The 26,213-nt window shown below is 36.1% G+C and overlaps 1 protein-coding gene across 3 annotated transcripts in view; it reads left to right on the top strand.

Moving 5' to 3' along the window:
• The window catches only part of Herc4 (HECT and RLD domain containing E3 ubiquitin ligase 4), a 604,012-nt gene that overhangs the window by 357,502 nt on the left and 220,297 nt on the right, over positions 1 to 26,213 (top strand). For all 3 annotated transcript variants that reach the window (XM_090409674.1, XM_090409672.1, XM_090409675.1), the window contains one exon: positions 13,781 to 13,828. In XM_090409674.1, the coding sequence (XP_090265800.1) occupies positions 13,781 to 13,828 (48 nt within the window). The remainder of the gene's footprint in view (positions 1 to 13,780; positions 13,829 to 26,213) is intronic.

Here is a 26,213-nt window from a genome sequence, read left to right as displayed (position 1 = left end):
AGTGATGACAGCACAGTGGTAAAAAACACTGACCAGGAATGCAGCCAGGAATACATATCCATACTTGAAGTAGAAAAAGCCATCAAAGGCTTGAAATGTGGAAAGGCAGCTGGAGTAGATGATATTCAACCAGAAATGATAGTATGGTGGTATAAGTATGGTGGTATAAGAGTCTTACAGTGGCTGCACTGCATAGTTCAGAAAGCCTGGACAGAGGGACGAATTCCCGATGATTGGAGTAGAGCTCTCATAGTACCCATATATAAAAATGGAAATAAAACTGAATGTGAGAATTACAGAGGTATTTCCCTACTGAGTGTTCCTGGCAAAATCTATGCAAGTATGCTTGAGAAACGGTTGAGAAGAATTGTGGAAGAAAAGCTTGGTGAAGAACAAGCTGGATTCAGGCGAAATAGAGGCTGTCAGGATCAGATCTTCACTTTACGACAAATAGTCGAAAAAGAATGGGAATATAACAAAGATCTGTATTTAAGTTTTGTAGATTTGGAAAAGGCATATGATAAGGTGCCAAGAGAAAAGCTATTCAATATGCTACAGTTATATGGTGTCAATGGGGCATTATATCAAGCAATACTTAGTCTTTATTTGAGTTGTAAGTCAGCAGTTAGAATTGAAGGAAGTACAGGAAGATGGTTTAATGTTACATCTGTTGGGAGACAAGGATGTACATTATCCCCTCTGTTATTCATTATCTATATGGATCACATTATGAAGGAAAGTGGTATTAAACATGATATCAAATTTGGAGGTGTTAATGTCAGCTCTTTGCTTTATGCGGATGATGTTATACTTCTAAATAAATCCACTACAAGTCTGCAAGATTCTCTGACTAAATTGAATAGCTGTTGTGATAGATATGGTATGGAAGTCAGCAATAAAAAGACAAAGACAATGAAAATAGGCAGAATCATTGAAAATGTCAACTGTGTTGTGAATGGAGAACCTATGGAACAAGTAAAACATTATATACACTATATACTGGTTTGAACACTATATACAAGACAGTGTTCAAATCAGTTTTAACTTATGGATCTGAGAGCTGGGTCAGAAGTAAAACACTTGACCAAAGACTAGAGACCGCAGATATGAGAGTCCTGAGAAAGATTAGAGGCGTGAACAGATGGCATCAATGGCAATATCATATTAAAAATGAGGATATTAGGAAAGAACTTGATATTGTTAGCATTCAGGGATGCGTTAGCAGAGCTCATCTCAGGTGGTATGGTCACTTAAACAGAATGGGCAAGGAAAGATTGGCAAAACAAGTGTTCTCTGCTAGGTTGGCAGCAAAACGACCCAGAGGAAGACCAAGATATAGGTGGATTGATACGGTACAAAGTGCCTTAGACGACAGAAATATAAGATCTGATAATGTTGGAATCTTGACATGTAACAGACTATTTTTGGAGAAAAATTGTAGATAGGAAGTTAGTAATGATATAATTTTTTCATGTAGTACTATCATATCCTGTACACCCCTTGTGGGTGCATGACAGGAATTTGATGATGATGATATAAACAATTAACAGCAATGACTTCCAAAAATTTAGAAATAAGCTTACCGTCTGTCTCTGATTAAGATTAGGACAATGGCATAGAGCTTCACACGATTCAAATGATAGACAATCAAATTTTAATCTACTGTGGTGTAGCATTTTGGTACAGTTCCGTTGAACTCTTTGTCTATGTGAATGGCATGAGAAGCAAGGCCTGAACCTTCAAAATCCAAAAATATTACATAATCTTGATGCTCTTCGATTCTAATACTAGCAGAATAGCCAGTCTGTTCAGTAGCAGAGATGATAAGAACAGGGTATTTGATAAACACCAGACAAGGATACAGGTATCACTAAAAAAACACACATACTAACCACAGTAATGACTATTTAATTTGTAAATATTTCATCCCAAGTATCTTGGGACATCATCAGTACAGTAGTTCAAATGATGATGATGTCCCAAGATACTTGCGATGAAATATTTACAAATATTTCATTCCAAGCCGTATGCGCCCCCCCCCCTCCGACACATACGGTGCCCAATCTCCCCAGTTCCGGACTGGCCAGTTCTCCTTGAATTTTGAAGACTCGAAAGGGTGTACCTCCCCCCCTGGCATATACAGCGCCCAATTCCCCGCGTTCCGGACTGGTAGGCCTGTTCTCCTTGAATTCTGATGACTTGAATTTTGAAGACGCGATACTCAGGGTTGCCCTGAGTTTCAAATAACTTGACAAAAAACGTGACACAAAAACATTACAAAAAAAGCTTATCATTTTATATTATAGAGTAGATCATATATATATATATATATATATATATAAACACTTAAAAAACCTCCATCAGGATATCAAATTGACCATGGAGATTGAAGAAAATAGTTCCCTCCGTTTCCTAGATGTTAAACTCACCAAGACGCCTGAATCAATAAAAGTCTCAATATTTAGAAAGCCAACACATACGGACAGATATTTGCATGCGTCCTCACATCACCATCCAGCGCAAAAGTTGGGTATTATATCAACTCTTGCGAATCATGCAAGATCTGTACTGTCAGATGAAGAAGAACTAAAAAAAGAACTATAACGTCTTAAATGGACCTTTAAAAGCAATGGCTACTCTTTAAAAAGTATCAACAAACTATTATCCCACCGTCAACGTAGCAATGTAGAGACACAGGACGACTTCAAAGGTTATATCTCCTTGCCATATATCAGCACACTATCCAAAAAACTGAGTAGAATCTTAAAGAAATTTAACATACAAACATGCTTCTCGACTCTTCCAAAAATAAGATCAAGTTTCAGCAACTACAAAGAATCTCAAAACCTTCTACAATTCCCAGGTGTATACAAAGTCACATGTGAGTGCAGAAAACCTTACTATGGCCAAACGGAGAAATCTGTCCTCCTACGTCTCGAGGAACACCAGAGAGACATTGCTTACAAGAGAACCAGAGCTACTGCCCTATCAGGGCATGTCCTCTTTTCAATAAACACGAACAATGAAAGCTGCCAACATGAAGTAAATTGGACAACAACTTCAAACCTACACATTTGCCATGATGAGGTAGAATGCCGCATTGTAGAGTCAAAAGAAATCACCTTGGACCCACTTCATATGAACAATAATCTCAGCTATAATTTGCCTGACTCTTTCAGCTCTACTATCAGATACTAGAGATCGCGTTATTCCACACACACACAAGTGTACAACAATAGAACTTTAACACGGACTATAGCTCAAGTTCATAATAACTGTAATTTACAGTCTAATATTATAGCTTTATAATTGTATAGCTTTAGAGTATCTCAATGTTTTTTTCAGTGTCTTTTAATAGCTTTCTATGTTCTTAACACCTGATGAAGTCAATCCCAACGAAACATGTTGCATTTTCAAATAGATCTCAATTTGTTATAATTCTCGGATTTTTAGTCAGTTTATATTAAAATGAACATATCCCAACCCCGAGTTAATAGTAGTAGTCATATATATATATATATATATTTTTTTTTTTTTTCTTTCTTCCCTCTTATTTATATGTAGAACTTTCTACATATATATTTATATATATGAATGAATGATCATTAACTCGGTTAACATACATGTTTTTTAAAAAGAATTGAATGACTAGAACTGAGATTTAAATAAAAAGTTTTTAATATTAAAACACTACTAGTTTCGGCTTGTAACAGCCTTCATCAGGTGACATTATAAAAGAAAGAAAACACACTAAAACACTAAAGCTTAAATAAACTAAGAATATCATAGAGAGTTTCTATACATAATTGACATTAGAACGTGGTTGTATTTAAAGCTATTCTTTCGTTTGTGGTATTGTTGGAAAAGTATGTAAGTTTGGATAGTAGCATCTCGTGAACGGTAGTACATGATTACAGCTGAATGACTATCTGGGAGGTTGTAGCTCAAGTTATTATTTAGATGAACAGGATTGAAGATGATTTACCTAGATTCTACGATTTTTCTCTCTAGTTCATCATTGCAACGGAAGATGTTAGTAGACTTTTCCCATCAGACTTTGTGACTTTGGCTTTCATCATTAAGATTAGCCAAGAAAAGGATATGACTTGATAATGCACTGACTCGCTCTCTCTTGTAAGTAATGTCCCTCATGTGTTCTTCCATATGCAATTTGACAGATTTGTCTGTCTGCCCAAAATAAGGAATATCACAATCACACAATTTACACACACACGCACACGCGCACGCACACACACACACACACACACACACACACACACACACACACACACACACACACACACACACACACAAAGGGTGGTCTGAAAAGTTCTCATTCTCGACCACAGTTGGCAACACTATCGGGAAGATTTTTTTTTCCTAAGTTGGTACATCTGTCATAAGTATCCATGTGAAATTGCAAGTCATTCTATCAAGTAGCTTGTTTTATACAGCTGTCTAAAGCAAAAGTGTTGTCTATATCCCTTGAAATGGATAAAATTTAGTATCGTGCGGTTATAAAATTCTTTGCAAAAGAAGGTTTAACGCCAAAAGAAAATTTCACTCTTCTCCTTCATTTTCGACAATTAAGAAATGAGCTGCTGAGTTTAAATGTGACCGTACCAGCCTTGAAGATGATCCATGTGAAGGACATCCAAAAAATGTAACAACACCAGAAATCATTATTAAGTGCACGATATGGTATTGGCTGACCGGCGAGTTAAAGTGCGTGAAATTGCTGAGACCATAGGCATTTCAAAAGAATGTGTAGGATATATTTTGCATGAAGAATTGCAAATGAAAAAGCTTTGTGCAAGTTGGGTGCCGTGCTTGCTCCCAGCAGATCAAAAATGCACTCGCATGAAAATCTCTGAACATTGCTTGGAGCGTTTTAACAAGAATAAAACTGATTTTGTGTGTAGATTTATTACTATGGAAGAAACTTGGATTCACCATTACATACCAGAATCCAAACAGCTGTCAAAACAGTGGACAGAAGCCGGTTGTTCAGCACCAAAGTCAGTTCCATCAGCAGGAAAGGTCATGGCATTGGTGTTTTGGGATGCTAAAGCATTTTGTTTATTAATTATCTTGAAATGGGTAAAACAATAACCGAGGAATATTATTGCAATCTTTTAACCAGACTAGACAAAAAAATTCGTGAGAAAAGACCTGGTTTTCAGAAGGAAAAAAATCATCTTTCATCAGAACATGCACCTGCCCACAAAGGTGTTTTGGCAATGGGGAAATTAAGGGATCTACACTATGAATTGTTGGAACATCCACCCTATTCCCCAGATTTGGCTCCCTCTGACTTCTATTTCTTCCCAAAACTAAAACTCTTCCTCACTGGTCACTGTTTTTCTTCGAATCAAGAGGTGATTGCAGCTGTAGAGGGGTATTTTGCAGATCTTACTGAGAATCACTACAGGGATCGGATAATGGCACTGGACCATCGCTGGAATAAATGTATTAGTCTTATGGGAGATTATGTTGAAAAATAAAAATAATTTTGAAATTATAAATTTGTTTTTTTGTTGTTCGGCCAAGAACATTTTAGACCATTCTCCTATATATATATATTTCTACTTATATCCTGTATTAACTCTTCACACTAAAGCTCTCAACACTTGTAACACTGTGTGTGTATATGCAAGGGGGGGGGGGGAAAGAGAAAAGAAATTTGTTAACATGTATCATGAAAAGTGGTAGTTGTATTCATTGGGGAACTGAGGGGGATTCCAGTAAATAGAGATTAAAAGTTGGTTTGGTGAGTTTCAAGCTGAACTGCTTATAAGTGTTGACTGGTAACTGATTTTTTGGGAGGTGTGATGAGCAGATTTTGGTGAACATATCTGATAGTAAAGGTAATTTTCTGATAAATAACAGTGCAGTGATTAACAAAGTACCAGAGGTCATTGGAGTAAATATGTCCAAGAATGATAATGTACCAACATTTTATATTTCCATAGTGAATTTACTTATACAAAGTATTTAGACAATTTATCAATGATCTTATTTATTTATTTATTTATTTATTTATTTTTGGTCTGTGCTTTTGTAAGATTGTAAGTAATTTCTTGCTAGGTGGGATATTTAGTAAAAGGCAGTCTATCTTCCTCTCATAGTCAGTCAGTCAGGCTTTTCTTTTATCAGATTTAGAAATAGATATATGGTTGTTTTGTTTTACGAAAGCAGCAGTAGATAAATTACAAGCATAGAGTATTGACTCTAAACACAATATCTTGTGTGATGATGCTCGTTTTCTCCATGTAAGCAGTTTTATATATGAATACCTTTTGAAAGAAAATTGTGAAGGTCTTTTACACGTATCTAACTTGAATTGGAATGATTATCTCTCTCTCTCTCACTACCTCTCTCAAAACTTTGAGAGATTCATATCTTATATAAATATCAAATAGTTTTTAATATGGTTGGCAGAGTTGATGGCAAGGAAATGTTTGTGACTGGTGATAAATTAATGAGAGTAAATGATAAAAAAAATGATGTAAGATTTGAAAGCTGAGTTGGTTAAGGTGACATAGATGTGTAGTGAAATGAAGAGAAGTGTAGATAAGTATAGAAGCATGAAGAAGATGAAAACGAATTATGTCAGTATAGGAAAAAAAAATAGCAAAAGGCCCCCAAGTGGCATTCTTCGAGTGGCAAGTGACAAAAGTTATTCCTATATTGCTAGATTTAGAAGATTTGTTTGCCTATAGCTCATGCATCTTATACTTGCTCAAATTTTTCTTTGACACAGATTCAAGCAACTAAAAAAAATTTTGCATCCAATATTCAATGTATTTCAAATCTTGAAAGAAGGATTTCAGCTACTCTTGGTGACAAATTACTGAATATTGTTCTGTGTTTCTGAACAATCATTAACCTGCTCTTATGAAAGACATTCATATAGACTGATGGGAAAATATGAATCATTATATTGTAAGCAAAAATTTACTACTGGAAACAATTCTTTTAATAAATGATGGGTTATCAACGTTTCTGGACACTTGTTGTCTGATGCTGAGACTAGTGCGTTATCTAAAAGAAATTATTTTGTTGTTGTACCTAAATCAAGCCTGATTTTTTGCATAATATCAGACACAATATTTCTGATGTTTAGAGTAAAGATACTAACAAAATATGCTTTGAAGTTGTTGCTTTACTCTTTAGAGAAAATTACCTCCATGTAATTTATTTACTACTGAATTCTGTGTGCTGCTTTCATTAAAACAGAAGAACCACATATCTATTTTTAAAGTGGATAAAGGAAAAACTGTAGTTTAATGGATAAGGCCAACTATGAGAGGATGATAGACTGTCTTTTACAGGATACCTCCACCTATCAAGAAATTAGTTATAACCCTACAAAAGCAGAGATCAAATAATTAAATAAGTTCCTTGATGAAGTTATTAGTTTGGATGAAAATACTTTGTATAAGTTACACACTCATTTTGGAAGGGCTCCTCATTTATATGGTCTTTCAAAAATTATTATTCCAAAAATTAAAATTATTAAAATTATTCATCAAGAATTCCCACATATTTTCTTGAAAAAATCAAGGATATTCAAATACAAGAGTCAGATATTTTAGTCTGCTTTGACAATATTTCTCTCTTTACCAACATTCTATTATCTGACACTGTTAGATTTCTGTATGATGATTTCCCTCTTGATGTTGTTGAAGATTTTTGAATTTGTTATACAGTCAAGATATTTCAGCTGGAACAAGTACAAAAAATGGATTGAAGGCACAGCTATGAGTAGCCCTCTGCAAGTAGGAGGAGATTTCCGAGATGTTACCATTGTTCCATTGGGATGAGAGGAGAGAGGGGAACATAGTAGGGTAGATGTTTTGATCAACAGCTTTAGGAAGGGATCAGAAGGCTCACCTGCCATTTGAATAAGAAGCAAGCTTAGTTTATTTAGCCTTTACAAAATCTGCTCTTTACTTTTTAATAAAATGTGGGTGGTCATTATGGATTGTAATGAATGCTGAGTGGAAGTTTCTTAACTTGAACTATTGAGTGTTGTGTGTACTATTTTTAGTTTGGACTGCATTGGCACATTTGAAAATCCAAGAAAACAATAATGATGAGTCCAATAAATGTACTCATCTCAGTTGATATATTTCAGGTATTGGATCAGAAAAGCAGAATCAATAATTAAACCATGGAAAACAGACATAGAAATCCCAAAGGTCATCTCATTTGGCTGGGAAAATGATAAACTCTAGAAAAAGAAACATGGACGAGTTTAATCAGAGTTGCCAAGAAAAGCAATAATGTTGTTCCTGATGTATTTAGAGAACAAGCTGGTTGAGAAAAGATTCCTGGGAGTGGCATGGTTTTCTTCATTGTAGATGCGATTATTGATCCTCCAGGCATTGCTAAATGTAATGGTTGGTTGATTTTTTATGCATGGATGTTTCCTGTAAACCAGTACCATCAATATGATATGACATGCATAATCTTTCCATCCCAAAGTATATTATTACCTTACATTTTGCAACACTGAATTGACAACTTTTGAGCTTTGCCCACATTGTAATTTATTTAAATCATCCTGTAAGATATCTACATTACCTTTATCAACTATTGCCCTTCCTTGTTTTGCATGATTGGCAAACAGCTGAATATCTCCCTTCAGATCTTCAGCTATATCATAAATTACAAACTATAGAGCCCTGAGACATTCCACTAGTTCATTCACCTTGATTCCACTTCACCCTATGCCATCCTCTGATGTCTATCTATCAGCCACCCCCTATCCATGTCACCAGCCCTATATCCATTCCCATTTTCTCCAACTTATGTAATAGTTTTCCATGCAGTATTCTGTCAAATGCCTTTGCAAAGTCCAGCAGTATCATGGTGTAGCCATTTGCTTTATACAATTCTGCTGTCGCCTTATACTAAAATGTGAATAAATTACCGAGGCAACCTACCTTTTATAAAGCCATGCTGGCCCCTATAGAATATCATATTCCTGTCCACCCATTCCTGAATTTTACTTTTAACCAACTTTCCCAATACTTTAACCACCACTCCAGAGATACTAATTGGTCTGTAATTTACTACTTATGTCTTGGAACCACATTTATGTAATGGAGCAATCTTCTTTCCACTCCCTGGGAACCTTGCCAGAGCTGAGACTTTTGTCAGAGACATTGCCAGTTTACCTGTTCCTTCTTGTAGCACATGAACTGACATACCATCCAGGCCTTGACATTGATATTCACGTTGATAATTTTCAATATACCGAGTACCTCCAGTTCGTCTTCCTCATTGCTCACATCAGACTTTGTTACCTTAATAACTGCAAAGTCACCAGATGGATGATATAGCCTTGCAAATTGATCACTTAGTAACTGAACTATTTTTTCTGCTTCTCTCACTTTCCTTCCATCAGAACTGAGTGAAGTTATCTTTCCATAATCATTCTTTCTCTTGCTTGCTACATAACGAGAAAACTCTTTTAGATTTATTTTGGCCTGTTTAGCTAATTTTTTCTTGAAATCTGATTTAATTTAGCCTTCCTTAATAGTTATCCTTCTTGCCTGTGTTTTATAATGATCATGGGCATGTTGTTTATAACTTCTAGTTGTTTATATTTCTTCCACAATGTTTTTTTTTTTTTTTTTTTGCAGCTCCTGCTTTATATTTCTGGTCATCCACTTAATTCCTACTCGGTTTATCCTCCTGACCTTGGGTATTCACTCTGATACTGCCTTGCTCAAACAATCCTTGTCCACCTGCTAATGACATTCAGTCCATGTAGTTTCTTATGCTATGACACTGCTCCAAGTTGTCTCATGAGTTTGTCATTATTGCCAGCTTCATATTTCTGCATAATCCCTTTCTTGACTGAAATTTTCACATGTTGAACTACCTCCTAGGACAAGACTGCATGGTCGCTTTTCCCTGATCACAGGTAGAGTTGCTACTGCAGTTATAGATAGATCTTTTGATGTTATTATGAGATCCAGCACACTCAAACCCCTGGTCCTCTCTCTCGTGCTGTTTCAGGTAATTATCCTTTAGTAACAGTATAATTTGATTTCCAGTTTGCCACGTGCCCTTTCAATCTATATCCCCATAGGTGAAGTTTCAAATGATAATTGCTCAGCCTGTACTCTTGCTAATCTGCTGATGTATGTTATCCTCATTTTCTTCTGGATCCCAGGTCTATGGCAGCAACCAACAATATATTTTGTTCTGTTGGCCTGTATCTCACACCATACCCCCCCCCTCCACTCAAATGAACATGTTGTTTAATTTTGATGGTATATATATCAGAACATAGAATTATAAGTAAATAATTATTTATTGACTTATTGCTGATATTTTGTTGGTATTATAACGAGCATCTTCAGAGTACAAAACACAGTTTGTCACAGTACGTGAGACTACAACAAAATGGTGTAACAAAGGGACTAGTCTACAAAAAATTGTAGCAACAACACAAAGACTAAAGTCCTAATTATGCACCCTCTATCTTAAATTAAAAAAAAAAAAGAGAGAGAGAGAGAGAGAGAGAGAAAGCAGGTACTAGTTATATCTTAAGATGACTGTCTCCCAAATCTTAGGCAAATTTATACAGCCATATTTGTTGAGATTCGCACTATGTTTCAAGGCTTCTGTTGCTTCTAAGATCAATCTCTCTGACTTGTAAAAGCTTCTGTGCAGTACTTTTGTTTTCTTCCAGTTGTTCCTGTGTGCAGGGGTATCCAAAGCATGGTCTGCTGGGCCCGACTTGCCATAGTGATAGTGCCGGATGTATCATTACTCCAAATCTCAACAAATATGGCTGTATAAATTTCCCTACGATTTGGGAGACAGTCATCTTAAGACATAACTAGTACCTGCTTTCTCTCTCTCTCTCTCTCTCTTTTAATTTAAGATAGAGGGTGCCTAATTAGGACTTTAGTCTCTGTGTTGTTGCTACAATTATTTGTAAACTAGTCCCTTTGTTACACCATGTTGTTGTAGTCTTGCATACTGTGACAAACTGTGTTTTGTACTCTGAAGATGCTGGTTATAACACTAGCAAAATATCAGCAATAAGTAAATAAATAATTATTTACTTATAATTCTGTATTCTGCTATATACCGTCAAAATTAAACAACATGTACAACAAACACATAAGCCTTTCTACATGTTTCAATGAACTATTTCCATCAGATCTAGGATCGTTCTTAATTTCTATTTTTGTTGATCGAAGTTCTTCAGCTATCATTAATAATACCCCTTCTCCTGCCATTTATCTTCTCTGAAAATACAATATCCATTACATTCTATCCCTGTAACTACAAAATTCTCTGACAAACAGGTCTCGTTGATGCCAATTATTTTTTGGCCAAATTGAGTTGTTCAATGCCAAAAACTCCTCTCCTTTATTTTTGATACTTTAGGCATTCATGTTTATATAAATATAATTTATATAGCAGGAGATGTTTAGCAGTTGTGCTCTGGCAAGTGCAAGAATAATGATTGTTATGGGAGATATTAAATGCAGCAGTATAAATTAGGAAGAATTAACAGCATGCATTATTAAGGGAAAGGAATTTCAGAAATATTTGAGGGACAAATGTCTTAAGCATCATATAGTAGATTGAATATGAGGTTCAGTAGTTTGGGATTTGGTCATAGCATCAGAAGATCTGATTATAACTGAGATGTCATCCCTTTCCCCCAGGTGGAGATTCACTAGGTAGTTTTGACTTGAAAGACGAATAGACATGCAAGAATATCAAAGAGAAAGCAATGTATGTGGACTTATATTGTAGGTTATTATAATAATCTTAGAAATCAGCTTTCAGCAGTTCTGTGCATGGAGGAATTAGAAGATTTTACAAAGGCATTTGATAGGGTGCCATATGATGAGCTGATATTAAGTTGCAGCACATGGGTTTGGATGTCAGATTAGTAAATTGGATTGGCTGTGTGATATCAGAGTTGTGTATGAGGGAGCTGTATCAAGGAAGCAAAAAGTTACAAGTGGGTTCCTACACAGCTCACTACTAGGACCTGTATTGTTTAGCCTATCACAGTGACATTGTCAATGTATTGTAGAAGGATATTCATTTGTTTGCAGATGATGTGAAACTGGGAAGGGTTATTAGTAATAATGCAGATGTGGTAGTCCTTCGAGAGGATTTGAATAAAATGTACAGATGGGCAAGTGAATAGGGATATCAGTTAAATTCAACTAAATGTGTAAAGTCTTGAAATTTGGGATACAGCAGTGGGAGGCTGCATACTCTGTTGGAGGAAGTGGGGGAGGCAAGGGATCTGGGAGTGATGATTGATAGAAACCTGAAATTCAGGAAATATATTAAAAAAGTGGTGAATGTAACCCAGAGTATTGCTGCAATATCAAGGACACTAACCAGCAGAGATAAATGAGTTGTCATTCAATTGTATAAATCCCTGATTAGACCACATCTGGGCTATTGGTAATTAGTTTACAGAATTAACAACGCATATAAAGTATATTAATTAAAGATAACTTTACTGGTAATTAATTTACGGAATTGACAACGCATATAAAGTAAATTAATTAAAGAGAACTTTAATGAAGCACTTCTATATTTCGGCAATGTCACATTGCCATCTTCGGGAACATAAAGATATGGTATGTGCACGCAGGCACTAACAAAAGCAAATGAGGAAGAAAGCAAGAAACTAATATTGTTCCTAAAGTCCTAATGGTGCCCTCTGGCGGGCTAATTTGGTTGCCTTGGCAGTTGGGCTGAAGTTCTCAAAATGTAGGTCTCCCAAATTTGGGGTAGTTCTTCAGCCCAACTGCCAAGACAACCAAATTAGCCCGCCAGAGGGCACTTAGGACTTTAGGAACAATATTAGTTTCTTGCTTTCTTCCTCATTTGCTTTTGTTAGTGCCTGCGTGCACATACCATATCTTTATGTTCCTGAAGATGGCAGTGTGACGTTGCCGAAATATAGAAGTTATTTATTAAAGTTATCTTTAATTAATATACTTTATATGCGTTATTAATTCCGTAAACTAATTACCAGTTATGTTTGACCAACGTATAAGCCTTGCTACTAGAATCTGGGCTATTATTCTCAAATTTCATCCTTAGGATTTGAAGGGGATAAATTAATAGTGGAAAGAGTGCACACGCAGATAACAAAGATGGTATCAGGACTGTACAATGTTAGTTATGAGGATAAACTGAGGGAATGTGGATTGTAACGTTTAGTAGATAGAAGGAGAGGTGATATGATTGAGATATTTAAACTGTTGAGAAGTAGTTACAGGGTAAGCACTGGGAGTTCTTACATTTGGTGGAACAAGGGGAAGGAGCGAGGACAAGGAGCCATCTCTGGAAGTTGTGAAAGGAAGTCATAAGGGTGAGAAGTGATTTCTTTGTATGGAGGGTGGTTGAATCATCGGATTTATTGCCTGAAAAAAGTGGTAAGAGCACAAACGGTGAGCGAGTTCTAGGAGTAGTATGATAGACTTTGCATTTTGTAGGATGGGCTTCCCACAATGAGTCTTGTGACTCATGAAGGTCCTGAATCATAATATTAATTTTCCAAAGTTAATTTGAATATTGACATAAGCTAATAATGTTTACCTTCTATTTTAGAATAAATAATTTACATAATTAAAAATAACTGTTGCATACGTTTCCTCCACACGCATTATAGTGCTGCTGTTGAAATTATTTTTTCTTATGGGTTGTTAACTAGACATTTAACAAATGCTAAATGTTTATTTAACATATATAAGTTTTATTTTCTTTTTAGGTTGTATTTTTTGGGGAAGATGCTGTTGATGCAGGGGGAGTTAGAAAGGTAAATTAATGCTTTGTTATAAATATATATAAATAAATATCTATTACTAAATTAAATAAATAATAATAATATATATATGTATTAGCACAATTATTATTTGCTTTTATTTATAGGCCAGGAGGCATACATAGTAGTATGTCGCCAGCCTCTGCTAATAGACAAAACAAGATAAAAACTGATAGTGATGATATTCAGGTCACTTCAGTTTCAACATGCTATGTAATTATTCACTTTTGACAAAATCTATTAAACTGTTCTGTTAGCTGAAGTGGATGAAATGCACAAACCACCTTTGGGTTTTTTAACGATCAAAACATGAGCTAATTTTTGCCTTTTACCATGTATTTACATCTTGTCAATTCTTTAATGGTGATTATAGAGTGATTAACTGTTAACTATAATGGAGCAACCTTTGAACCCACTTAACTTAAAGTATGCTGTTTTACTTTGAGAATTTCTCATCAGAAATTGTCCTTCAATATTTGAACTGCTTTACAGTTTATTTATTTTGTTTTTTTGCAATAGATAAAATTGAAGCTAAAATTCTTTTTGTGCTATATATTTGTGTTACTTGAATTGAAATCAATAAGTTAAAAGTTCATTAAAAATTATTGTTAATTAATTGAAATAAATATGATTTTTTCCTTTTGCAAAATTTCATTATATGAACTGTGTTTATGCTTATAATAATTTTAGACAAGAGTTGTTCCATCTTTATGAACAGTAATGGCTTTTAAATTTCATTACTCACTTTCTGACTTTGGGACTTAAAAAAAATATATATATATATAATATTCATCAAAGCTTGATTTGCTTCCTCAGTCTTAAGAAAAGGCTGGTTATATTCCACTAATTCGAGCCTTACCCAAGGGCCTATGAGTTGTGGAAATACTTTCTGAAAATGAAAGCTGTGCCGAACAAAGCGGCCTTTTGCAGCTGCCCAATTTTTAATCCATCTAACTCGAGTGCTTCTAGATGTTTTTTCAATGTTTTAGGGATGGCGCCTAAAGCACCCGTTATTATGGGAACAACTTTCGTTTTCTTTTGCCAGATTCGTTCAACTTCGATTTGCAAATTGCGATACTTTGTAATTTTTTCATTTTCTTTTTCATCAATCCGACTATCTCCTGGTACTGATATTTCGATATCAGTAGAACTTTGGTCTCTTTCACCTTTAACTTAAAATTGCAGCAGACAAGTTTTTTATTTTATTTATTTATGTTTTTTTTTTTTTGTAGAATGCTTATTTCAGTAATAATATTCAGTTTTAACCATTGTAGACAGATGCAGCGAAAATATCTGAAATATACAGATTAATTCAAAATTTGTCATTTTTATGAATTCCCATTTCACATAGTAAATATAATTATTGGAGTGAAAGCAGTAAGGGGCTCTCCACTCCTAAAATAGAATTATAAATAACTACATTTTGCCTAATTTCCTACTAGTTTGAAAATTTTTGCATGAAAATCATTGCACAAGAGTATTTGAAATCCATAATAGCACTTCACAGTATAAACAACAACCAAAAGGAGAAAACATAAAATTAATTTATGTGAACTTACTAATATTTCGCTAGGCATCATCAGAGCACAAAATTACAACTGTGACAAGCACACATCACTCAACTAAATCATTGTAGAAACACTCCAAATTGTAACTGAACTGAAAACAAACTAATGGTCCAAATAACAATAAAGTTAATTTGGAGAAGGACACTATCTAGTCTCAGAACGACTCTCTCCCAACTTTGGAAAATGAATGTAGTCATATTTTTTGAGGTTGTGGGAGTGCTTCATTGCCAATGCTAAATTCTAAAAATAGTCTCTCAGATCTATACCGACCTCTATGTAATACCGACAGTGTCTGCCATTTAATCCTGTGTAAAGGGATATCCAGAGCATGGTCTGCCAGTCCCAACTTGCTGATGATAATGGGTGTAATTTTTGTGTTCTTTAAGGTGGATGTTTACTGATCTACCAGTTTGTTCACAGTAATCTAACTGCAGGTACAAGGAACTTTATACATTCCAGGATGTGCAAGAGGATGAAGTTGATCTTTAGGTGAATGGATGAAAGTAGGTAACTGAATAAATGGTTTGAAAGTATGGGGGTCATATTTGCAGAGTAAGCCCCAGCTATCTTTACTGATATACCTTAGATATGAAGGATGGGAATGGTTTTGTGATCTTGTGTGATAATCAGAGGAGGAATGTTGGAATGCATATGGTATTTTATCTGTTTTATGGGGATTGTAGCCAAAGTACCTGAGCTCAGTTTCAAGGGCATTGTCATTTGAACAAATAGTGTAAGCTTTTTGATGAGGTCATAACACTTCGAAAGATTGTGACATGATTGCTTACGTAAATACCTACCTGTCTGTGTGTATTTTGTATAAATTGAAAAGGATAATGAGCCATTTAAGTAGTCATATCACTGATGTGTCTAGAAAGGGGAGAGAATTTTTTTTTTTTTTTTTTTTTCTATTGCAAAATTTATTTTAGAATTGTGGCTGTTAAGATGGGCTAAAAATGTATCCAATGTGTCTAGGCTATTGATATTAGTGTAGCTGTTTTGAGTGCTTGATTTTCAAAATGTTCTATATAGAAATTGACTATTGGGGATGGGGAAGAAAGAGAGAAACCTGTTGCATTCCTTTCCAGTTATTTGTATGTTTTGCCTTTTTATAAGAAATAACCAGAATAAACGGTGAATCTAATTTTATTTTTTCTACTCTTGCTGCTGTTTATTCCATGAAGTGCTCTTATAAATAACCAGCAATGCTTAAGATCTTCTGTACTGCTGGAGTAGGTGCTTTTAAAAACTGACCTTGCAATTTCACTATTTTGCTACTTTCTTTTTTGCATGGAGCATGGTGAATGAGTGGAATGAATTGACAGAATTAGTTGTGTGACAGTGTTCCCTGACACTGAATGAGTTTAAGGAGAGGTATGATAGGTTTTTGTGTATGTAACTGTTGGTTTGGGTCTCCCATGATGAATATCTGGACTCTATGGAGATACTGTATAATAATAATAATAGTTAGTTAAAAAATTCCACATATCAAAACTATCAGTAAAAGTGTTTCTTTTTTGAATATACAATATTCTTGATTCTGCACAAAATCTGAATAACATAATATGTAGTATTTTCTTTTCATTAAATATGAACTTTTCAGGACCCATTTTAGTCACCATTTTTTTCCTCCTATAACAGAGTGCACAAGATTATTTTCTTTCCATTTTTGCCAGCTGAGCATCTAAAATAATGACAAGAATGACATTATTATCAACTTAGTTGCATGCCGTGTAAAGAGAGGGAGAGAGAGTGATTTGCTGTTACATATTGGCTGTCACATATTACAGATTGGCTGTTTGTTTCTTAACGTATTTCAGTTTGTTTGATTTTTAGAAATAGGAAACTGCTGTGAATGAGTGGAATAAGCTGCCAGAGTGTTGTGGGTGCCATGACTATGAATGAGTTCAAAGCAAAGTATGATAGATACTATGCAAATGCTGAATAGTTCTTGTCATGATGTTTAGGGCCTCCCTCGATGAGTCTAAGGACTCCTTGGAGTTACCGTAATAATAATAATATTATACATTATAATAAATGCCATGGTATGTAAAAAATGTTTGGTTTTTCTAAATAAAAATGATACAACTGTGGAAACTACACATTTGTAAAGCAATTGCCAACTAAAATTTTGAAGGAAAAAACATGATTTAATTTAGAAGAAAGAGTGAAACTTTTTAAAACCTATAATATGATTAATTTATAAAATGATTGTTTCATGAAAGTATCTTCAGTAAAGTTCTTCAAAAAGAAAAATTCACAGCCATCTATATGTCATTATGAAAAAAAAAAAAATGAACGTTCTCTTATTCTGGTGGCTGCTTATTTTGATCTGCCATTAACAACAAACTATAATTATATGATAAAAGGACTAGAAATATAAAAATATATTGCATATATATTTAAGTTTAATAGCTGTATTTAAAATTACAACTACACCATTTATACTGTAAGAAACTGTACATTTTTAGCTAGCAGTAATTTAAGAAACAGTTCTGAGAGTTCTGGGTGTAAGTTAATCTGGTTAAATGATTCCCTGAGTATAAAGGATTATTTACATCTTTTAATGAAAAGTATGCATTTTTCATATGAGTTGTTTGAAATTGCAAGCTATGGCATGCCAGAAAAGACTACTGATATATTGCTGCATAGCCAGTAGTAAAATGCGCCGATCCCCTGCATAGAAAAGGGAAAAAAACAAACAAACAACAACAAAAAAAAGATTGTATTGCATAATTTCTTGAAGACCTGAAATGATCAAATCCAGTAACTGATAAGATTCAAGTATTCTTTAAATCTGTTTCATCTGTAATGTCATAGAGCAGTCCTTTGATATCACATACACTGCTTGGAAAGAAGTCAACGGACACCCCCATTGGCAAGGTGCATTTTGCCATGTAATAAGTTATTTGTTATCACTAAAAATTGGAGAGTAATACAATTCTCCCAAGTGAGTGCAACTGTGTCTGGGTGAAATGGCTGTGAGAAGGGAACTAATGGAGTTTGAAAGCAGCACTGTGATAGGATGCTATGTAGTGGGCCTATCTGTTTGGCAAATTGTTGACAAATTGAACCCTACCATACTGAGATGGAAGCACAGGGAGTCAACTGCAGTGGACAACAGTTGCCCCTCAGTGGACAACACGCCATACTTGCCGAACATGACTGTAGAGTGCTACAAAGAATAACATGTAAAAACCGGCATTCATCAGCCCACAGATTGAATGTAGAGTCTGGTCATCGACTGGAACAAGAATCTGCACAAAAATATTCAAAACCAAGGCTGACAACATGGATTTCCACAAACTAACATGCAGCATTGTCTTTAGTGGTGCAAAGAACATGTACAGTGGGATGGAGAAGCTTGGAAAGCTGTGTTATGCTTTCCAAACTGTCTGCTAAATCATTCTATACTCTCTACCAAGCAGATGGATGTGTATGGTGGATGCCCGGTGAACCTCTCTTACCAGAAGTCCTAACCCCAACTATGAAATTCAAAAGTGATGGTATGGTCCCGTTTATCCTGGTTTGGTCTCAGACCTCTGTTTGTGGTGCCATGAACATTGGAGTCTGAGAAACATTCTTAACAATGCAATACTTCCTACTTTGTAGCATTTCTACAGAACTGACCATTGTCTCCTTCAGCAAGACATTGCTCTGTCATAAGGCTGCTGTAACTGTGGTTTGGGGACATGAATGTCACCACACTTGTCTGACCTCCACAGAGTCCTGAACTCAACCCTATTGTACATTTGCAGAATGAACTGGAGCATTGGGTGAGGTCAAGGGACATCTATCCCACAACAATGCAGGACCTTATTATATGCCTATAAGAAGAATGGTTCAAAATTTCCATTGAACCCTATTATAAGCTTGTGGAAAGTATGCTCCATAGATTGCTCCAGTCATCACAGCAAAAGGAGGTTTATACAGCTTATTAAGGTGGCTGCCATGGCTTTTTGTTCCTCACATTATGGTGTCCATTGACTTCTTTCCAAGTAATATATTATGAATATCATGTTATGGCCTAATATCTCTTATTAATGCTCTTTACTATATCTGCAAATGGTTAAATATGATATTTACATTCTTTGCTGTATCGGCATACTTTTCCTTCTTCATCAGGCGGGTTCACTTTTACAATTTGGCCACTATTTATGGCATTCCAGATTCAATTTTTATTCATGTGTGTAGAATTTTTGTGTAAAACTAGAATTAGCAAACTGTCTTAATGTATGAAAAATCTCTAAAGTAATGCTCTCTCATTTCAAATAATTATAAAAAAAATTACTTTTGAAAAACTTGTGCATTGCATGAAACGGATTTATTCCTATGCCTGGTGATGTATATGCAGATACCTAACAATGTTTTGATTTTATATCATCCTACGTTAACCACATTAAACAAATAAATGTAATAAAAAAGAAACACACACGTAGCAATATCAGAGCAGCACTGCATATAATGGTGGACATTGTGTAAAAACAACAGTGATTTCCACATAGCTTTTTAAGGAATACAAAGAACTGATAAGGGCTTTTGATCTAATGTCCAATCCTCACCTTGTTGTGGTGCACCATGTTAGTTATCTACCTAGATACTAAGCAAATGAGGATGGACCAGCAGTTTGGAATTTAGCCAACCAAGTTGCATTCTTATTGGCTTAAATTATAATGCAAATGATGGTAAAGAAATTCTAAATCCTGATATCATATTAGTTCTGCAAATTTTGTATAAATTAAAGTCATTGGCACATCGTCCGGTTTTATCTGACCTCCATGGAGTTCAGAGACTCATCACGAGAGGTGCACACACAAAGTTCATTCAACCATGCCTTAAACTGATTCAGTGTGTCTACATTCACAACACACACTCAGACCCTACATTCCACTGACCAGCCACTCTCTAAGTAAAGTACCTTTCCTCACTCCTCTGCACAAAATCTCCTTATACAATTTCCAGGGATGGCATCTTGTTCTACCCCCTCTCCAATTTTATGAAAAATTTCTTCCATGTCAACTTGATAACAACCCCTGACTAAGTTATATGCCTCAATTATATTCCTCCCTCCTCTTCCTTTCATGAAGCCTTGCAATTTTCATTCTTTCAATATATCTTCATACTCCACATCCCAAACACAACTTATTTGCATAAGTTGTAATATGGCTCCTGAATTTCAGGTCCTTGTCCACCACCACTTCAGGATCTCTCATCTCCTCTACCTCATTTAAAGTTTCCCCACCAAGTATATACTTTGCATCCAATCATTGCTTACCAAATTTGCTTATCAAAACCTTATACTTGGCAACATTGAACTGATAGTCTCACTTACCTGTCCATTCATACATTCTGTTCAAGTCATCGTATAAGACCATGACATCCACTTGACACTCTTCATTGCTTTCCCCAGTTTTGCATTATCTGCAAACAGCTTCATATCACCAGTTAAACCCCTCCCAATATCATTAATGTACAAATTTAGCAACAATTTCACCAATACAGACCCCAGAGGAAAGTCACTACTAGTGAATTTCCTCTTTCCTGATACTGTACCCCCATATACAACTTTCTGATACTTATCAGAAAGTTGTATATGGGGGTACAGTATTATTTTTATTATTTCCTCATTTTTTTATTTCCTCATATACCTCCAGCTCGCTTACAGTTAAGCCATCCTCTCCTGTGTTCCATACACTTCATTTTTACTTGATTTCACCCTGATGATGATCAAATACCCTTATAAATTGTTCACTGAATATCTCGGTGAACAGTTATCTTCTACAACAGTTACCATTCTACCATTTTCATCCATTAATGTCATCTTACCATAATCATTCTTCCTTTTACTTCTCATCACATCCAAAAAACTCTCTAGGGTTTTTCTTGGTCTCATTTGCTCATTTCTGCTCATACTGTAGTTTTGCTGTTCTTATGAAGTGAGTCACCTTCTTGGCCTGCTCTTAATCCTACTTATGTAATTGATTGCTACCATTATCCTCTTGTGCTGCCTCCACAGTTTCCTCTTGTTCCAGATTTCATGCGTAATCCCTTTATTCATCCATTTGACACCTACTTCATTCAGTCTTTTGACCTTCGAAATACATTCGCTCATTGATGTTAAATATCTTTTGGTCAGTTCCTACACAACATTTATCTCCCTTCTGCTTATCACTTCATTCCAATGCTATAGCTGCAATCTGTCTCTCAAACTTTTCATAATTACCAATATGTAATTCCCCATATATCCTTTCCTCAGAAATGGCTAGCCACAACACAGGTGATCACTTCCTGATCACTCTCACCAGCTGGAGGGAAATGCAAAACCACACTCACAATCACATCCTCTGATAAAATGATCTGATCTAAAACTCTTGATCCTCATATCTCTTCTTTTACATACTACTTAAGATAGTTGTCTCTCAAGAAATTCATTTTCCTTATTCCCACATGCTATTTCTTCCATCCAATTTAGACCGCCATAATAAAAATTGCCCATAAAAATTACCCTTCCTTTGTTCACTAATCCAAGTTGTTTATACATTAATATGTCTTCCTATCAACTTCCACGTTACACCACATCACCTCATAACCAGTGCCACTATTCCGTTCTTTCATGTCTACCTTACGTGGACTTAATTCCCCTGCTGTCATTAGCAGCATCCCCCCCCCTCTTGTCTTTTCTATCCTCTCAAAAAATACTGTATCCTTCCATTTTCATTCCTGTTATGATATCATCTTCATTCAGCCATATTTCACTTATTCCAATGATTTTGAGGTGAATGAACTTAATCAGTGAAACCATTTCGTCTCTCTTATTTCTGATACTTCTGGCATTTGTAAACAAACACAGTAATTCACTTTTTAGGTCTATGACCATTTATGCCTGCCTATACCACTTATAAGTTGTTATTCCCTACACCTAACCATTCCTAGTTGCTTTTATCAATACTTCTCTTCAGAATCAACTAAATCCCATATATCCCAGGCCATCTCATCCCCATACTGACCATTCCCACACACACACACTCTCACTACTACTTCCAACATCCACTCTTTTTATAGTGTCCCCCTTCTCACTCTAACTCTTTCTCTGTCCATCTTGAATTCTTGTTGTATCATTATCACTCAATACTACTATTCTCATTTACAATCACTTTAGTCTCACCCAGTGCGTAGTTAGAATTGTTGCTGCCCGGGGCAGTCCCTGAGTTTGTCGCCCCTCTCAATAACAAAAATATTACAAAAAGTCAAAACGACATATGGGGAAATAAATTAAAACACTATGTTTATTTTTGTAGTAAGACTTTAATTTCAACATTCTAAAATGTTATTTTTTCTTGCTTTTCCATTGGCAAAATCGTCGATGACATTGGTGAAGTCTATTTCATAGTAATATAGGTAATTCTTAATTAATTTTATTTAGAAAAACTCCTCTCACAACCAGGGGCATGCCAAGGGTATTTGTCGCCAGGGTGCAAACTTTTATCGGCCACCCCTAATACTGCATTGTATAATCCAAATTAGATATTAGCTACATAAAATGCCACCCAGGTGTGGTGCATCCCTTGCACCCTCGGGTTGGCACGGCCCTGCTCACAACTAACAACACTTACAGAAATTGTGAGGAAAATTCGCAGTAGCATTACAATATTTGGAAATGAGTTCTCGAGACTTTATTTTAGAATGAATTGTAAAAGTTCAAAAAGGTTCAAAGTGCCACCTGGGGCAGACCCCCCCCCCCAGCTATGCCACCAGTTCCTCTCACCAGGATCTCTTGTTTCATTTCTTACTTACTCTGTTCTCTTGCTCATATGACGTGTTCCTCCTTGCAGCAATAGTCTCTCTGACTCACACCAAATCCATTCAAATGCATTCCACAAACTCACAAACTGCACTTCCTTCTCCTCACACAGCTTTACTCCTTTTTGAAATAAAAGAATAGAAGGATAATCTTTGAATAATTTTTTCGGAATAAATTTCCCTTACTTATTTTGAACGAGGTTGTCAGGACATTCTATACTTATTGCTTCTATAAAACATCTGCTTTTGTTGTGCTGTGCAGCATTGTGTGTGTGTGTGGCGGGGGGGGGGGTAGTGTTAATATAGTATTATTTTCTAGAAATATTACTTTTAGAAAATAAATGAGAACTATAAATAAAAAATAAACAAAAAAAAATATGAGATCCACAGCAAATTGTACATGTGGATTTGCTCACTAAGCACTCAATCAACACACATATAGGCAGTTCATGATGATGTGCCTAGACAAATACATACGTACATCTTCAAGGCCCACCTTTCCTAATTGGGTTGTGGGGGCAACAGCAGCAAGAGGAACTTCCAATGGTCACGATCCTCTGTCACCAAGCTCAGGTGTTCTGGTGGGATTCCCAAACGTGTCAACCCAAGGTTTTGGATATAATCTATCCAGCGAGTCCTTGGACTTCCACGTGCCTCCCACCCTCTGGCTTGGCAAAGAGAGTCTGCTGAGGGAGCCTCTCTTGTGGCATTCTGACCAGGTGCCCATACCAACGTAACTGTGATCTCTCAACACGGAGAAACAGCGGTTGAGTATTGAGGGTTTCCCGAATTGCAGAGCTTCTGACTATCGAGTCCTGTTAGCCCTGCAACCCCTCATTTCAGCCGCTTGGATTCGTGTCCGCATTCTTTCAGTCATTACCCAACTCTCATGACTTCAATACTACCGAACGGCCAAGCTCCCACAATATTGAGCTTGCTAAGCCAATTCGAGTATCTAGCTCTACATCCCATTTTCCATCATTCGTGAATATGGACCCAAGGTATTTAAACTTCTCCACCTGCCTCATTGGGACTCCACTTACATGTAGAGTGCACTGGGATGGTTGGCTTGAGACCACAAATGTTTCAGTTTTGACCACACTGATCTTCATTCCGGCATCTGCACAAACAGCTACAAGCCTATCCAGGGTCCGCTGGAAGTCATCTGTGGAAGAGCTAAGCAGAACTAGGTCATCTGCAAAAAGCAGACGTCCAATGCTATATCTTCCAATTCTGACACACTCACTGCCTCGGCTGTGCCTATCAATCCAGTCCATAAATATTATGAAAAGGAGGGGTGATAGAACACACCCTTGGTGGAGGCCAATGGAGACTGTGAAAGTGTTGTTTATTATTTTAACGGTATAATAGAACACAGAAACTAAGTAAATAATTGATTTATTAACTTGATGCTGATATTTCGCTGGTATTATAACCAGCATCTTCAGAGCACAAAAACACTGTTTGTCACAATACGCGAGACTAAAACAACATGGTGTACATTAACAAAATTGTAGCAGCAACACAAAGACTAGAGTCCTGATTTTGGCACCCTCTATCTGAAAAAAAAAAAAAAAAAAAAAAACCGCTATCATATATTGCTAGAGTCCTAGAAAAGTGCTAGTTTTTCCTTAATATGACTGTCTCCCAGATATTCGGTAAGTTAATACAGCCATATTTGTTGAGATTTGGAGTGTGTTTTAGGGCTTCTGTCGCCTCTAAGAACAATCTCTCTGATTTATATGGGTTTCTGTGTAGTACTTTTGTGTTTTTCCAGTTGATCCTGTGTGCAGGGGTATCCAGAGCATGGTCTGCTAGACCCGACTTCCCGTAATGATATTTCCGGACGTATCGTTTATGTTCGCTGATGCGGATATTCACAGTTCTTCCTGTTTGACCGTAGTAGACTTGATTGCATGAGCAGGGTACTTGATAGACTCCTGGATGTGATAAAGGAGGAATGCTGTCCTTGGGTGAGCGGATGAGGGTGGCTAATTTGCTACATGGTCTGAATGTAGTGCGTAGTTTATGTTTAATGAGAATTCTTGAGATCTTTTCGGATGTGCCTTTAATGTAAGGGATGGTGACTGTTTTGTTGTAGTTATGGGAAGTCGGGTCTAGCAGACCATGCTCTGGATACCCCTGCACACAGGATCAACTGGAAAAACACAAAAGTACTGCACAGAAACCCATATAAATCAGAGAGATTGTTCTTAGAGGCGACAGAAGCCCTAAAACACACTCCAAATCTCAACAAATATGGCTGTATTAACTTACCGAATATCTGGGAGACAGTCATATTAAGGAAAAACTAGCACTTTTCTAGGACTCTAGCAATATATGATAGCGGTTGTTTTTTTTTTTGTTTTTTTTTTCAGATAGAGGGCGCCAAAATCAGGACTCTAGTCTTTGTGTTGCTGCTACAATTTTGTTAATGTACACCATGTTGTTTTAGTCTCGCGTATTGTGACAAACAGTGTTTTTGTGCTCTGAAGATGCTAGTTATAATACCAGCGAAATATCAGCATCAAGTTAATAAATCAATTATTTACTTAGTTTCTGTGTTCTATTATACCGTTAAAATAATAAACAACATGTTCGACGAACACATAAGTCTGTCCACACGTTTGAGACTGTGAAAGGTTCAGACTTTGTGCTGTTTACCCTGACACAAAACTCTGGGCATTCATACAGGGACTTGATGGCAGCTAATAGTTGGCTATCCACTCCATACTCCTGTACTACTTGACAAAACTTATCCCGAGGAACCCAGTCATATGCCTTCTCCAAGTCCACAAAACATGTGTAGACATTCTTGGCATATTCCCAAGATTTCTCAAAGACTTGCCTTAACGTGAAGATTTGGTCAGTTGTGCTTTTACCAGGACAAAAGCCACGTTGTTTTTCCTGGAACTTTGACTCAACTATGCTCCTGTACCGTCTTTCCAAGCACTTAGCCTAGACAAATCATATAATTTAATGAATTTGCCCCTCCCTGTGGTCATTTAGTA

This window comes from Typopeltis vanoorti, chromosome 19, assembly GCF_054136105.1.
Source record: "Typopeltis vanoorti isolate ZY-2024b chromosome 19, IOZ_Tvanoo_1.0, whole genome shotgun sequence".
NCBI lineage: Eukaryota > Metazoa > Arthropoda > Arachnida > Uropygi > Thelyphonidae > Typopeltis > Typopeltis vanoorti.
Note: the sequence above shows the minus strand (reverse complement) of the source record. Positions and strands in the feature narration are given on the sequence as shown.